Raw genomic sequence first — 16,542 nt, 5'->3', positions numbered from 1 at the left:
CTGAGAGGACTAGGGGTAATCTGAAAGACGCAGAAGCCCATCTGGCCAAAGGAATCTCACAGACCTTGTCACATCAGCCTGGCTGTGGCAGGGAGCCTGACCATTTCCAATTCAGGCCTGATAAGAAGGGAGAAATTGCCTTCAAATGTTAAAAGCTGAAATGTTATAAACAAATGACTTTTTCTAGTGTTCCCCATCCTATCCCTCCCATCGCCATGGCAACTCACCTAATAAAAGGAGCGAGGGGGGGTTAGGTTTTGGGTCCTCCCTCGTCCAGGGTCTGGCTGGTCCCATTGTCACAGGATGTCATCACTGCACCCTGAAGGTCTCTAGTTAGATTTTATGTATCAGTGAGGCTGAGTGCTATAGAGGAAAGTGGGACATAGTCTAAAGAAAAGCCCTAATGTGCCTATTCCCACCATTCAGAATTTGCCCTTGAAGCCCTTCCTGGTGGAAACTGGAGGGAGAGGAGGAAACGGAGAACCATTCGGCGTCGAATTGCCTTTCACAGCGTTTCCCCAGAGGATATGCCACGGAATGCTGATCCACAGCCAATAATTAGTGTCTTGGGAGCAAAAGTGCCCAACGGTCAAGTTTGGGCACTTCTGGGATATGTCAGCGTAAACAGGGCTCTTTATTACAGAACTTTGCAATGCCGTTACAGGCAGCCTGCTTTCGAGTCTCTACATACCACATGATGTGTAGTGTTTGGCACTTTCAAAAGTTACCTGGAAACCCTGTTAGCAGGAGATGAGGAAAACAGCCCCTCCCCTGTCACTCTCCACAGCCAGGCTAATAGCGGATGTGGCTACAGGCTACTGGGAGGAAGGGGCCGGGCTCTGTGGGCTGGAAGCTGCCCAGCCTCTCTCGTTCTAGCACAACCCTGGAGGTTCCAGGTCTTGTTTGCCCCACAGGAGTAAGTGGTGGTGAGAGGCCCTTGCTTGCTCCGTTAATGAGCAAGTGAGTGAACAATGAACACCCTCAGGCTGATACGGGGCTGTTTAAAGAATTTCATTTAAATGTGGGCAAGTATGAAGATAGCAACATTGGTTTATATACATATCCTTTTCCCATTATTGAACTTACAAAATAGTGGAAGTATATAGTTATAAAGGTAGATCTTGTAAGTCAGTAATGGGTCCCTTTCCCTTCCCCGATCTGGTTATGCTCTCAATTGTTAATTTCAAAATGACTATTTCTGCCCGTATTTACATAACCAAGTAAACTACCAACTGGGTATGGTAATTAAGCGGAATTCCTTATAGTTATCTAATCTGATGCATGTTTACATACCATATGCAAATTATAGTTCCCAGGTGAGAAAAGAAATCTGCATATGAAACAGAATATAGTGTGAATCATAGCTAATTTTAAATATTTTAATTTATATACTTTCATGATTATAGGTCAATAAGAAATCCACTTTTCAGGTTTTATTTCATTACAGAATATATCTGATCAGGATACATACAAACAGATTCACCTTTAATACATAGTGTTCACTGGTGCCTTGCACTTCTGCAGCCGGCTGGAGATGTCCTAAAAATTGCTTCCAACGTCGTGAGTAACCGGCCACTAGAAACCACTGCTGCAGAGCTCGCGCGGGGTAATTCATTTACTTGCTACAACAAGTAAAAATCTTAATATCTGTTCTTAAGTCTGTTGATTACTCTTCTGTTTGAAAATCTGAGACACATTCCCCAATGTAAACAATACATTTCAATCTGTCACACCATCGAAATGGATAAGGCCTTCTTCACAAATATATGCCACCTACGTTTTACTCATCAGAATGCAATCTTATTTCCTGGGCAAAAACGAGCCGTCCAGGCACACGAGGCAGGAAAAAAGGCGGCTGCCTTTTGTACCTAGTGGAGCCCTCCAGACTTCTCCTCACTGCAGGTTTTATGGTATCTTTTTGACTTGGTCTACTTGGTCTTAAAATACAAATGTACAATGTCCATAAGCATAAAATAGTAAAGCCTAGCCTTACGTATTTATTATGAATTGCTAAAATCCTATACAAGTACAATACCGTATCATGCCAGTTAATATGCAGAGGAAGGTGGCCGAACATGTCCACCACTCACTAGGGCACATGAACGCGGAACCCCAGGGGGCGCCACTCAGCAGGGTGCTAAGCAGCTGAGGGCCCGGTCAGGCAGCTGGCTGAAACTCTGACCTGCCTGTATCCTCTGCTGAAACATTTACGTTACTCTGGAGTCCAATCTGCTAACCACACGGAGAGAGCCACCCCCTTCGCCCCAGCCTCCCAGAGGGAGAGCTGCATGAACCTTAGACACCGTGACCACAGAAAGTCTATCGGCGTTTCCTGTGCAAGTCAGTTATTTCCTCTATTCCATCGCTTCATTCCTTCCAACCAACCCATCAACAGCGATCATAATTCAGTACCTTGTTATTGTCATAAATATTCGACTCAGCAAGCTCGACGGTGAAAGAGTAAAGCCTATGTACAGTATTTGGAAAGGCATTCTGTGACCATTTTCGAAGAGTTCGTAGAAAAGTTAGGAAGGATACACCAGTTATTCTGTCGGTGTCACCGCAATGTAAACCTTGGCGTCTTTTTTATATTAAATGTGTTTTACATATCGTACATGGAGAAACCTGAACTGCTGACCCGACGCGGCGTTCACTGACCCACGAAGCAAAGGTAACCGGTACAGGGACTGACTTTCCTGAGGGTTGTGACAACTTTTCAAACAAAACAGAAATCACAGTGACCGAGTAAACAAGGCCGTGCATCCCGGGCCTGCTCTAAATGACCCGCCACTGCATGATGCTCGTGTCTTTGCCGCCCGTGGAGATGAGGTGGCTGTCGTCACAGAGGAAGTCAACATTGGTGACGTGACTGCTATGCCCACTGTACACGTGGCTGGGAGCCTGGGAAGAAAGACACGGAGGGAGCTAAATGCAAAGACAACTCTGTGGAGTCGGAAAGGGCTGGAATTAACATTCGTTCCTTCCTTCCTTCATTCTTCCCTCACTCTGCAGCAGCTCTCATCCGTGCAGCTTGGGCACAGGGGGGACCCAGACACAGCCACACGGAGCCCTTGCACACAGAGAATCTGGTCGGGGGACACACATGGGTAAGTGACTGCCCTGGGCCGGGATATGTTCAATCCCAGAGGGCTGTAGGGGGCACGGAGTACCCAAAGCAGGGACCAACCAGATGCCGGAGTGGAGGGTGTCCTGGTGAAGGAGGATCAGGAACGGGAAGGACTAGGAAGGGCGTGCCAGGCATTGGCACCACCTCAGCTCAGCAGGGCTGGGGGTTGGGGAGTGGGGGGCACGTGGGGGAGGGGGGAGGAATGAGGTCCACCAAGGAGGAGACAGAGGTAGACGAGCCAGATTCTAAGGGCTTTGTCAGGTCAGGGTTTCCCCGGAGGACAGTGAGCCCCTGAAGTCCCCTAGGGCAGTGGGATGACAGGGTCAAGTGTGCACTTGTGACCGGTGGCATTCACTCACGGCGCCTTCTATTAGATTATCAAGCAGCCAGGTCAGGCTGCGAATGTGGCACCATGAGGGGTGAGGTTTGGGAAGATGGTCCTTACCCTGAACTGCGAGCAGGGGTAAGAGAAGAGATGTACTTTGCCGAAGTCATCACCAGTGGACAGGAGTTTCTTCTCATGGGCCCGACAGATGGCATTGATGTCGGTTCCATCCGAGCCTTCTGGCCACACTCCTAGGACAAAGACCACAGACAGAGCACTGGAAATACCAGAAACACTGGGCCACGCTGCGTGGGGACTGGCCATTGAACTCGCACCAAAATGAATTCACCTTAGTCCCCAGCTTTAGAAACCAGAGCCAAAGGGCGTGGTGTCTCGGCTCCGGGCCACTCTGGGTATCCCTGGGAAACACTCCAGGCCATGCCCAAGAACCCCTGCAACGTTTAGCCCAGTTCTACTTACTGCACGGGGATAGCAAAGCAGGCTGGCAAAGCAGGCTGGCGGGGCTCCCCCCTCCTTCGGGCCCCTTCTTGACAATATAGCAGAAAGTGCACCGGAAGCCCTGGTTCCAAACACAATGCCTTTCCTTTGACCCTGAGGCATCTGATGGCCAGCTAAGTAGTCCTCAAGCCTGAAGTTTCCTAACTTTTCTTTCTTCTGGGTAACTGGGTAATCTCTCCAAAGGACTTTTTAACCCTGGGTCTGTGTGTGCCTTTCAGGCGTTTGTTGGTGTCAGCTCTCTGTGACTGCTGCTTGCCTGGTGGCACCCAGAAGGTGTGGTGTCTGTCTGCTATGGCCTGGGGGGAGGCAGCCCTCTGTCTTTGCAGCCCTGGGCCCAAGTGGGCCTGAAGTGTGGTCTGGGAGGTGGCGTTTCCTGACCATTGCTCCAGAAAGCCTTTTCGGTCCCAATAACTTTGGATCTGAGAAAGCTGGGGACACATCAGCTTTTCAACTGGTGGAAAGTTCTAGAGAAAACCCAGGGTGGGGGGTTCCTAGCATTTTAATGCCAGAACATGGTAAAATGCTAGCTTTAAGGAGATTTGTGGAATTCTGGTCAATTTATTGTTTTACATAAACAGATTATAAATACTGCTTTTTAAAAAAAATTCTACTAAATTGTGGCAATTTATTTCAGATCATTTATGAATATATTCCTAATCTGAACTTTGAAGAAAGTGAAAAATTTAGTTTAAGGGCCAAAAAATTACAGTAATCACTTTAACAAAACGATAAGTACATTGATTGAGTGCCATTTGGTCCACATATCTAGGAAGTTTAGCCCAACCTCATGTAAGAAGATTCTAGAGAATTATTTCAGGACCCATTTCACACAACAGTAAAGGGTTAAAACCCATCTCCTGGTTCTTCTCGCCTGGCCCTTCCCCAGGAAGCTGCACGGAGTGTGTCCTGTGGGGCTCATGCAGCAGCAGACTGGTGTGACAAAAATGGTGACCATGAGACTTCCTAACTGTTAGAGAAATATTCTAAAAGTAGATATACCTAATGCCTGAACTGACTGAAAGCTGCAGAAAACTTACCAAAGACGTGGAATCCCAAAGTGCAGGTATACGTAGCCCACTCGATGTCTCTCGTACTTTCCACACTTACGACTTGCTTACAAGCAGAGGGAACCCCTGGGAAAAGCAAACACAAGTCTGGTGACATCTGAGCCAAAGAGCCCCCTCTCCTCCGGGGCAGGGCTGGGCCCTCAGAGCCAGGCCTCATCTGTTACAGAGCCCTCCGGAGAGGGACACCATCCACTCCCCAGCCCCGTGAGAGTTGCTCACAGCAGGAACTGAGCCCAGCGCCAGGGTCTGGGTGGGGCCCACCTCTTCTGTTTCCTCCCATCTCCCTCTCTGGGTCTGCTTCCCCGAGTCTGGCTTCTTTTTCTTTTGACCGTCCCCTGGTTCCTAAGCCTCTACCCACCCACTGTCCCTTGGAGCCCTGAACACTATTCAGCCCCCTGCTGTCAGGCTCCCCAGCCTTCTCCCCAACATACACGTGTGCATACACACCAATCTGAGTTAGAAATGGAAGCTTATGGTACCAGTCAGATCAAGTACCTATGGTCTCCCAGGTGCTTTGTGCCCCAAATGAACTCTCACTAGTGTCTGAGAAGATTCTAGACCCCGGGCCTGTCCCTGAAACTGCCCACCCCCTCACCCCCATATCTGCCTCATGTCAGGCAGGACCTTGGAGAGGGTGGGGAGAGGAGACCACAGTCACTAGGCAGGAGGGAGGCGTGGCCCTGGCACAAGCCACTCCCTCTTCTTCCCCCACCAGCTGCCTTGCCTGACCCAGGCTCCTTCACAAGTGGCCACCACCTCCCCACCCACTGGCTCTTGAAGCTATGGCCTGGTATCTGAGCCCAGATTTCCTCGCCTATAAAACGAGGCGAGCCTGAAGGTGCTGTGGATTATGTGAGACGTAGGTAAGGACACTGCACTTTCTAGTACCTTCCAGCAGGGTGGAGATCGGCCCTCTCATGCCCCGTGATCCCCTGTGCTTAGGCCAGAGCTGGGCATGTGGCAGGTGCGTGGCAAATGTTTGAGGAACCCGAGCACGGTGTGTCGTATGTGCTTAGTAAGCGCCAGCCATTATCATCCTCACCATTCCCAGGTCCTGCCTGGGTGCAGACACTGGCCGGAGAGATTAGAAGAGAAGGAGGAGGGGTCCCAGAGAGCTGGGAGAGACATCATGGTCTGCCTGCTGGGGTGACGTCCCCACCAGGTCCCTCTCACTGTGACAGCTCTGACCTCACTCTTTTTCCACATCTGGCTGCCTCCAGCCTCTCTCTGCAAAGTTTGGCCTTTTCTTCCCCGGGGTCCTCAATGGGACCACGCTTGGTCCAAACTCCAAGAGTCTCAGTGTTAGGAATGACTTGGGAGGTTGTCCAACCTGACTCCTCTATTTTACAGAGGAGGAAACTGAGGCCCAAGTTGTATGCGAAGTGCTTTGCAGGAGGCCCTGTTTTGGTCTCAGAATAAACATACGCCTGGGTGCTACTCACAGTAGAGGATTTCATAGTCTCCGGAATTTGACACGAGGAACTGTGAGTTCACAGACCAGTCCAGGTGAGTAATGAAGCTGGAATGACCCTGGGAGAGAGAAGCCCTGTATGAGTCTCACTCAGCTTATAAGCTCCTGACTCACACTATACTGATGCAATTAGAGGACGACACTTGCGTCCGTGAGAAATGATACATGCACTTACCGAGCATTTGCCAACTCGTGTGTACTTCCTCCCATTGTCACTGACTCCGTATATATAAATACAGTTGTCGTGGGAGCCTATTGCTAAGAAATTCCCATCTACAAAAATATGACAGATTATATTTCAATTGTTAAAAATAAACACTTGATCACAAGGGATCATGCCAGTTGCCATCACCAGATTAACCAATTATTTAAAATAGCCAGATTAACCAATTATTTAAAAAAAAAATTTTGCTTTGGAGTCAGTCCTATACCACTTCCAAACTATCTTTTGAAAAGCTATACCTGGCAGATTCCTCCCCTTATAAAACCTTCCCTGCCGTCCCCAGCACAGAGGGATGGAGACGCGATTCCTGAGTGGGGTCCACAAGGCCCTACAGGATGTGGCCTCATCATTCCTCACTGTGCACTCCACGCTATCTCAGGCTTCTGCACACCCTGCCCCCACTTCCCTGCCTGGAAGCCCCTTCCCGCCTCACCTCTGCACCTGTCCCCTGCCTGGATGGCCCTTCCCACCTCACCTCTGTGCACCTGCGCTACCCCCCACCCCCCACCTGGTTCTTTGAAAAGATAACAAAATTGACAAAATCTTTAACTGGGTTGACCAAGAAAAAAAGAGAAGACACAAGTTACCAGAATCAAGAATGAAAGAGGGGACTTCATTACCAACCTCAAAAAATTAAAAGGATTACAAACAAATAGTATGAACAATTTTATCCCAATAACTTAGACAACTTAGATGACATGGACAAATTACCAAAACTGACTCAAGAAGAAACAAAAAATCTGAATAGATATACAATAAACAAAGAAATTGAATTAGTAATTAAGAACCTTCCCACACAAAAAGAGCCCAGATGGTTCACTGAATTCACATGAATTCTATCAAATATTTAGTAAAGAAATAATACGGATCCTTTACAAACTCTTTCAGAAAATGGACAAAGAAGGAATATTTTCCAATTTTCTCTATAGGCCAATAGTAGTAGTAGTCTCATAACTTAACCAGACAAAACCATCACAGGAAGAGAAAACTATAGACCAATATCCCTCATGAACATGGATGCAAAAATTCTTTTTTTTTTTTTTCAAGTTTTTTTTTTCCCCCCCAAGGTGCCATGTTCAATCTTAGTTGCAGGGCACAGAGCCCACCATCCCTCGCAGGACTCGAAGAATTGAACTGGCAACCTTGTGGTTGAGAGCCCACTGGCCCATGTGGGAATCGAACCGGTAGCCTTCAGAGTTAGGAGCACGGAGCTCTAACTGCCTGAGCCACCGGGCTGGCCCCACAAATTCTTAAAGTATTAACAAATAGAATCCAGAAATATATAAAAAGGATTAGACACCATTACCATGTGAGATTTATTTCAGGAATGCAAAGTTGGCTTAACATATGAAAATGAATGTAATATACCCTATTAATAAAAGACAAAAACCATACAATCACCTCAATGGATACAGAAAAACTATTTGACAAACCAACACCCACTTATGATAAAAATTTTAAACACATTAGAAATAGAAGGGAACTTCCTCATCATGATAAAGGACATCTAACATCATACTTAACGATAAATGACCGAATGTTTTCTTCCTAAGACTGGGAGCAAGGCAAGGACCCACTCTAGCCACTTCCGTTCATCATTATATTGGAGGTTCTGGCTAATGCAGTAAGGAAAAAAAGAAAGGCATCCAGATTGAAGAGGAAGAAGTAAAACTGTCTGTCTTTGCAGATGACATGGCCCTGTACGAAGAAAGTCCCAAGGATTTTACACACACGCACACACACACCCCTACTGAAACTAATAAAAGTTTAGAAAAGCCACAGGATATAAGATGCATGTGCAAAAATCAATTTTATTTCTCTATACTAGCAACCAACATTCTAAAAATAAAATTAGACAAACAATTTCATTCACAATGGAATAAAAAGCAACTTACTTAGGAGTAAATTTAACAAAGGAAGTGTAAGATTTGTGCACTGATAACTATAAAACATTGCTGATAAAAGTGAAAGACCATCTAAGTAAATGGAGAGAAATTCTATGTTCAAGGATTGCAAGATTTAGTATTGTCAAGATAGCAATTATTCCCATATTGATTCAATATAATCCCTATGAAAATCCTTGTAGACTTTTTAGAATTAGAAAATTGACAAGCTGATTCCAAAATTTATGTAAAAATGATAAGGACCTAAAATAGCTAAAACAATTTTGAAAAAGAACAACAAAGTTGGAGTAATTATATTACTCAATTTCAAAACTTACTCTCAAGTTTACAGTAATCAAAACTGTGTGGTATTGGTACATGGATAAATAGAAAGGTGAATGAGACAGAACTGAGAATCTTGAAATAAACCTTTATATTTATTGTCAATTGATTTTTGACAAAAGTGTCAAGATAATCCAATAGGGAAAGGATTGTCTTATCAACAAATGATGCTGTGACAACTGGGTATCTATAAGCAGAACACATAAACTTATACTCTTCTCGCCGTACACAAGAATTAATTCAAAATGGATCACAAACCTATATGGAAGGGCTAAAGCAATAATCTTTTTAAAAGAGAGCATAGGAGAAAATCTTCATGACCTTGAGTAGGACACCAAAAGCATGATCCATAGGAAAAAAAAACTGATCAACTGGACTTCATCAAAATTAAAGCTTGTGCTTCCAAAGGCCCCATTAAGAAAATGAAAGGACAAGTCATACACTGAGAGAAAATATTTGCAAATCATATGTCTGATAAAGAACTCATATACAGAATATAGGAAGAGTTCCTACAACTCTATGGTAAGACAAACAACCCAATTAAAAAATGGCCAGGATATTTGGATAGATAGCTCATCAAAGATCTAGGAATGATTGACAGGAATGTGAAAAGATACTCAGTATCTTTAATAATCTTCACAGAAATGCAATTTAAAGCTACCCCTCTATTAGAAGGGCTCTAATAAAAAAGATGGACAGTAACAGGTGTTGGTGAGCCTATGGAAAAACTAGAACCCTGACACCTTGTTGGTGGGAATGTAAGTGGTGCAGCCACTTTGGAAAGCAGTGGGCAGTTTCATACGACGTTAAACATAAATTTACCATACAATCCACCAATTCCACTCCTAGCGATTTACCCGAGAGAAATGAAAACAAATGTCTACAAAAAGGGCACGTGACGAATGTCCATCGCAGCATTACTCATAATGGCCGAAACACAGAAACACCCCCAGTGTCCACTAACTGATGACTGGAAAACAAGCTACGGTCTATCAATAAAAGGGAATACCATCCTGCAACTAAAAAGGAACCAATTGCTGATATATGCCCAATAACGCGAGCTAATCTCAAAAACATGATCCTAAGTAAAAGCAGCCAGATGCAACAAGCTCCATGTGGTACGATCCCATTGATATGAAGTGTCCAGAATGGCAATTTTTAGACAGAACAGCTGACCAGTGAGTGCCCAGGGCTGGGGCTGGAAGTGGAGATTAATTGCTAATGGGCAGGGAGGGGACTTTTTGGGGTGCCGGGAAGGTTCTAAAATTGAATCGTGGTGCTAATTATGTAACTCTACGAATTTACTAAGAATCAGTGAGTTGTCCATTACAGTGGGTAAATTATTATATGTAAATTATACTTCAATAAGGCTGTTAAAAAGAAGGTCCTCATCTTTTTGACACATACAGTGATATTAATGGATTCAAGGGTAAAATGTCTGGGAACTACTTCAAAATAACATGGGAGTGGGCCAGTGGGTAGGGTTACATATGCACAAAGTTGACTAAGAGTCAGGTAACTGCAGCTGGGTGATGGATACATGGGGATTCATATGCTATTCTGTCTAATTTTGTCTATGCTTGAGATTTTCCATAATAAGACATGAAAAAATACACAAACATAGTGACCAGAGAAGGGAAGAGAACCCCAAAATGCCACAATTATGTGCATGTATAGTTTAAATTTCACTCAGAGGTTTGCGAAATTTTTTTTTCTTTAAACACATCTACACAGGATTTCATAAATGTTGGAGTTTTACAGTAGTGAATGGTTTGTTTTCTAACCTGGTGAGTAACGCATTACAGATAGTTGTTCATTTCCATCCGTGTGAACGGTGACCAGGTCTTTTGTTTCTGTGTCAAACACAAACCACCTGTCGTAAACATGAGAAAAAGTACAATAAGCTGTTTAGTGGGAAATGAAGTAAGGCTTTTACAATCATGGTAAGACTATTAAAAACTATTAATCTAAGTTCTTGATAAATACTCTGTATCTACTTAATGAGAACACCATTCCCAGCTTTTATTTAAAGAAAATGTCCTACATACAAGCATTTCCTAAGGAAAGGAGCAGCATATTGGCTACCAAGTGAAATGATTCAGGTTCCGAGGCTATGACAGGGCTCCTTAGAGTTTGAGTTCTGTCACTTATGTGTAAAGGAGAGAAAGCCCTAGGGAGGGAAGCTGGACCAGCACCTAACACCTGGTCATGGCCACAGGAAGCAGCCACGGGACCACCTGTATGAGCCTGCCCAGGCACCTGGCCTGGGGCAGAGCAGGCTGGGTCCAGGAGGAAGGGGCTGGGACCACCTGGGGTGGTGACCTTCCTAGTTGTGCTGTGCCAGCAAAGGTAGGCCAAGTATCTGACCTCCCATGAATGTTGATGTGTGACCAGCCAGGTGAAAGCAACGACAGAAAAGGGAAGAAGGGTGCGTAGAGGACTGGTCTTTGAAGTTGACCTCCCTGGGCTCAGTTTCTTCACTTGTAAAATGCAGATAAGGGCCCAGAACGACCTTGCAAGCCCAGTGTTCAATCAGGCATGCTATGACGGACACGGATGGGCTTCGTATCCTCTAATAATGACCCAGCGCTCGGTGAATGTCAAATGATGGAATAACTGTACTCCCCTGCCCGGGTGTCCTCAGCTGGTGGCAGTAACTGGGACTCCAAGGGCTCTCAGGGATGGAAAGGAATGTGGGCTTCCTGCTGCTGCAGTTTCAAACCTAGGTGACACATTCCATCAGCATGTCCTGTCAGCCGGCATGATGTCTTTGCCTTCCATTCAGGGCCCTGGCCACCTGACTTATCCCTAAATTTCCGGCCCCCTCCCCCCGAAATTTGGATTTGACTGCTCAGCTTTGATTCCTTGCATCTGCAACATCCATTAACCCTTAAGGTGCTATTGAATCTTAATAGAAGTCTGAACATAGGTAGTAGAGAGACGCGCTGACTAGGCCATGCCTTTGGAAAGTCCTGCTGAATTGTCCCATTAGAGCTAAGCCTGGCACTGGGACCAGAGACGTAGGAGGCATAAATGCAGGGGATGGATTAGGTTGCATGTTCTGTGTTGCCCCCGTAGGACACTGTCTGTGACGCTGAGCATCCTGGCATTGTCAGCATCCTGTCCCAGCACACGCAGACAGCATGGCGACGATGGCAAGAACTGACTGTCGGTCATTCATCACAGCCATTCAGCAAACTGCTGAGTTGGAAGCTTTAGCTGTCTCCAAGAGAGAAGGTAGGGGTGTGTGCGTGTGAGTGGGGGGGTGTGCACGCGCGTGTGTGTGGCTGCACAAACATTTTCATGAAGAATTCTGCTGGATATAAGGTGCCCGTCTCTTAAGATATTGCTAACCGTGGCTTATAAATGGTTACTCCTTCTTTCTACACACTCTACAGTCATAACAACAGAATCCAAGTGGTATGCTTTTCAGAGAGGAAATCACCAAAAAGCATTTGAATTAGGTCATAATGAGTGTATATATGAGGACAAACAACATAAAAGAGCAACGGAAACTTATAAAACAAGGATGATAAGCACCGTTTTGCCTGCCTGGCCACCCCAGCAAACGCTCTGCACGGATCGTCCCCTCCACGCATCAGTGCGATGTGACGAGGTAGCTCATGTGATCACAATTTACGGAAAGGACCTAACTCAGAGAGGTTACAGAACTGGCTCAGACACATGGCTGAAGAGTGGAGAAGTGGGGTTCAAGCCTGGACCTGCTGCTGGGCTTGTCGGAGGCACCTGGTCAACAGTGTTAGCTCAATCAGAGTAAGAGGCCCAGCGCCTGGGCAGTTTCTAACATTTTGAAAGGGCAGCAAGAAAAAGCATGGTTAAATTCTCAGCGCTTTGAAATGCTTTCTCAACATTGCGGCTCCTCCCACAGCCTGCAGACAAGGACTCGAGGGGACCCACAAACCCTCTGGAAATGGAGGCAAAGGTGTGTGGGGGGTAGGGGGCATTTTCCAGGAGAGGGGTCCAGAGCTTTCCTCAGAGTTCCCCAGGCCCCAAATGCAAAGGACCACCATATTACATTTTCCTTTTGAGTTTTGACTTAGTTCCCGGTAAGTCATCAGTAGCTGAGATGCAGCCAAGGGCTGCACTGAGCCTGTTCCCCAGGGACATACAGACAACATGCGTCTGTTCCATGAACTTTGAGGGCACAAGCTGTACCAATGAGGACTTACCTCCCAGTCAGTGTTCCAACTGCAACCACAGACCCTGAAGGATGAAAACCAGAAGACTGAGCTGGATCCTAAAATATTTTAAAGGAAGTGTAAATTGATGGCCAGACACAGCACTACCGCATAAAACACACAGCATAGTTCTAATCCCTGAGGGCCATTGGCCCCATTTTTTTTAAAAAAAGCTCTTTTCTTTCCAGGTGAAAAAAAAAAAAAAGTTTTCCTATTTGGACAAAGGTCATGTTTCAATACTACTAAATTTGTATCCTTTGAGAATTTCTTTCTTTCTGTCTTACACCCTTCCATATCTCCAGTGGTCGGGTGACAGACTAAGTCAATGCTCTTCCTCCAAATCTTGGAGGCTCCTTCAGGTGCCCCCCATGCTGAAGGGTGAACTTGACCTGTCTGGAGACACGACCACTGTACCCATTCCATTAGGCACACTGGATGAGTGCCCACTGGGTCCAAGACACTACACAGCCCGAGAAGGACCTGGGGACAAGTAAGGAACATTCCAGGTTTTGACTGGGTGGTACACACACACGTCCATCACTAACTGTGATACAAGGTGGAACGTGATCAATGAACGATGTGGGAACAAGCTGGGGCGTCACAGGCGAGGGGAGTCAGATGAAGTCAGACGGGGAAGCTGGGTCGAGGCTTCCTGGTGCAGACAGCTGTGGGGTTGGCCTCCCCATACGGGAAGAGCCATCGCCAGTGACGGTGGAAGGGGACACACCACTGCATTTTGGGATCAGGTGTTTAGAGGGCAACAGTTTGATTGAAGAGGTGTGGGGCATACTGAAGGCCGGCAGGTAAAGTTGGAGGGTTGACAATGCAGATGTACTGGGTGGGGGACAAGAAAGTATATGGATGACACAAGAAATGTGGGCTGTGTTGCCATGCTAAAGGCTGTGCTCGCTAGGAAATAAGAACACAGGGAGTGATTCTTTTTCTTCCAATAAAAAGAGTGACATGACTGAATGTGTGTTTTAGACAGAAGGTCACTTGGCAGGAACGTTCAGGATGGACTGACGTGAGAAGAGATTAATCACAAGAAGACCAAGAAAAGAGCAGCGACAGAAACAGAAATAGAAGAAGGCCCTGAAATACTATTGGATAAACTGAAAAAAACCAAGAGACGAAAAACTCTTCAGGTATTAGTTACATGACTGCAATGCTTTTCCCAAAGTGGGAGCTGTAATTGAGCTCAGGGCTGTCACTGATACACAGAGGGGAATCATGTCACTTAAAGCTTTACCATGTAACTCATTTGAGGCTCATAACATTACTGAGATGAAGACACTGAATACAGGCAGGGTTCTGTCTACAGTTATGGGGCCAGCGGATAAAGCAGGTCGGACTTAATCGCAGATATTTCTGGTGTCTGGTTTGGCGCCCCTACCCCTCTGCCAGGCTGAGTGGGTTTACAGTCTGGTAAAGGAGAGGGGGATGGAGTAACTGGCATTGCTTTCCGAGGCTTGCTGTGCTGACAGAGACTCAGGGAAGGCCACCCTCCAGGCCCAACACTGTCACTGCGTCCGCGGATTGCTGTCAGCCCTGCACAAACTCCTCATGCATTCCCCATCTTCCCCCAAGCCCCTGACAGGGACAAGTACAACACAGGACACCACTTCCTAGAACCACGCCCTGCCACCTCTGATGGCGGTGTCACCCCTCAGGCCCTGTCATCTCAGCGCTCAGCTCCACCTGGGGCAGGCCAGCTCTCATCCCTTAGTGGCCTTCTCTGAAAGCGAAAGGCAGTAGAAAGCCGGACCCAGCATGCTGGGAAAAGCCGGCAAGTGTGTGGGGCTGAAAGGAGGGTGTGTGGGGTCTACAAAGGGGTTCCCCTTACAGGGGACTATACATGTCACCAAGGGCACAGGACGTGCTTTTGAGTCACTACAGTCTGATGCAGTAGAAGATCCGGTTTTGGGAATCAGACCGAGCTGGGTGTGAACACTGGCTCTGTCACTTACTTAGTGGCCTTGGCAAGTTGTGTGACTCTTCTAAGCCTCAATTTCCTAGTCAATGCCATCGGGGGAAAAACCTTCAGCCTTCAGGGCTGCTGCCAGGATTAAGGGTCACGCATGTAGAGTGCTTGGTATACAAACAGCGCTCAGTAAGTGTAGTCATTGCTATTACACATAGGAAAGGAGGGCTCGGCACTGCTATACAAGCTGAGTTCCTTTCGTAAAGATTCCAGAGATTCCGGCTTTAAAACTAAAGCTTTACCGTGATCAAACTCAAACTGCAGAGATAAGCTGTAGGCTTTTAGAGCAGCTTGTAAATTCTCATTCCAAAGGTACGCTGTAAACAGGAAGTGGGCCCATAACCAGAGCTTCTCAGCATTCGGGCCAGTGGAGAGACTCTGCACTCAGGACACCCAACAGCCCATCAGAAGGGCTAACTCACCATCAAAAAATTCAACAGCAAACTTCAGAATCACAGGGATGAGACCACGCTCGGGGCGATGTGGAAAGCAACGTAATCCAAAGGAGGTCAATCAGTGACAGTTGCTTTGGGACAGTTTTATATCACTATTAATCTCATGCGGAAAAATAACCATGTCCCAGATAAACTTTTATGAGAGAAGTGGAATGTCTCATGCATGTCTACCTCTATGATTTTGTCCCATACGGGCCGGTGACCAACAGCATCCCAGAGAGTGGCGTGCCTGTCATGCCCACAGGTCAGGAACTGAGGTTTCGAGGCATGGATGGCCAGTCCCCAGAGCTCATCAGTGTGACCCTGCAAAGAACCAAGACAAATGGAGACTCTCTGAAACGCTACAATCAACACTCAGCCTCAGTGACGATGGACCGGGATCACTGCGTACTTCATAACGAGGCGCGTCTGTTTCTCCTTCTCGCCAACTGCAGTTATGTAACAACTGAAATGCCAAAGCCGAGGGAAGCTATGTGAGTGCAAAACACAGGAATAATCTCCTCTGTGTAATGCTTTTTATAGTCTCATTTTACATAAAATGAACATGTCTGGTGGGCCTGCTGGGAACATACCTGAGTAATGGGTGCGAAGTCCCCTGACAGAGTGCCCTGCAGAACAAAGTTTCTGGTTGTGCCTATCAAGATCACGTCACCTTTCCCTTCGGCCACTGTCCGTATTGGACCAAACTGTTCTGGAATCTGCATTGAAAAGACAAGATTTAAAATGTCATTAAATTATTAGCTCCATCATTCAAAATGCTTGTTAATACATCATGATGACAGCTTCTCTCTCTCTCTCTCTCTCTCTCTCTCTCTGTCTCTCTGTCTCTCTGTCTCTCTGTCTCTCTGTCTCTCTCACACACACACACACACACACACACACACACAGAGAGAGAAAGGTCCACAACCAGTACTTACTGTATGAATGATCAAAACCCCAAATCTTACACT

General features: G+C 46.3%; 1 protein-coding gene across 9 annotated transcripts in view; it reads right to left on the bottom strand.

Annotated features, from left to right (window-relative positions):
* Positions 1–1,347: 1,347 nt before the first annotated feature.
* The window catches only part of EML1 (EMAP like 1), a 160,945-nt gene continuing 145,750 nt past the window's right edge, over positions 1,348–16,542 (bottom strand). For 6 of the 9 annotated variants that reach the window (XM_019751589.3, XM_088797482.1, XM_019751592.3 and 3 more), the window contains 9 exons: positions 16,165–16,290; positions 15,764–15,895; positions 13,148–13,215; positions 10,742–10,830; positions 6,685–6,782; positions 6,481–6,568; positions 5,009–5,104; positions 3,573–3,703; positions 2,641–2,901 (listed from right to left, as the gene is read on the bottom strand). In XM_019751589.3, the coding sequence (XP_019607148.2) occupies positions 2,776–2,901; positions 3,573–3,703; positions 5,009–5,104; positions 6,481–6,568; positions 6,685–6,782; positions 10,742–10,830; positions 13,148–13,215; positions 15,764–15,895; positions 16,165–16,290 (954 nt within the window). In that variant the 3' untranslated portion in view covers positions 2,641–2,775. Of the gene's footprint in view, positions 2,902–3,572; positions 3,704–5,008; positions 5,105–6,480; positions 6,569–6,684; positions 6,783–10,741; positions 10,831–13,147; positions 13,216–15,763; positions 15,896–16,164; positions 16,291–16,542 lie in introns of all 9 variants that reach the window. The other 3 variants (XM_019751591.3, XM_019751593.3, XM_074326942.2) reach the window with 1 other exon arrangement.

The sequence above is a fragment of the Rhinolophus sinicus genome, chromosome 3 (assembly GCF_057876585.1).
Source record: "Rhinolophus sinicus isolate RSI-liver-muscle chromosome 3, RSI-T2T, whole genome shotgun sequence".
Taxonomy (NCBI): domain Eukaryota; kingdom Metazoa; phylum Chordata; class Mammalia; order Chiroptera; family Rhinolophidae; genus Rhinolophus; species Rhinolophus sinicus.
Note: the sequence above shows the minus strand (reverse complement) of the source record. Positions and strands in the feature narration are given on the sequence as shown.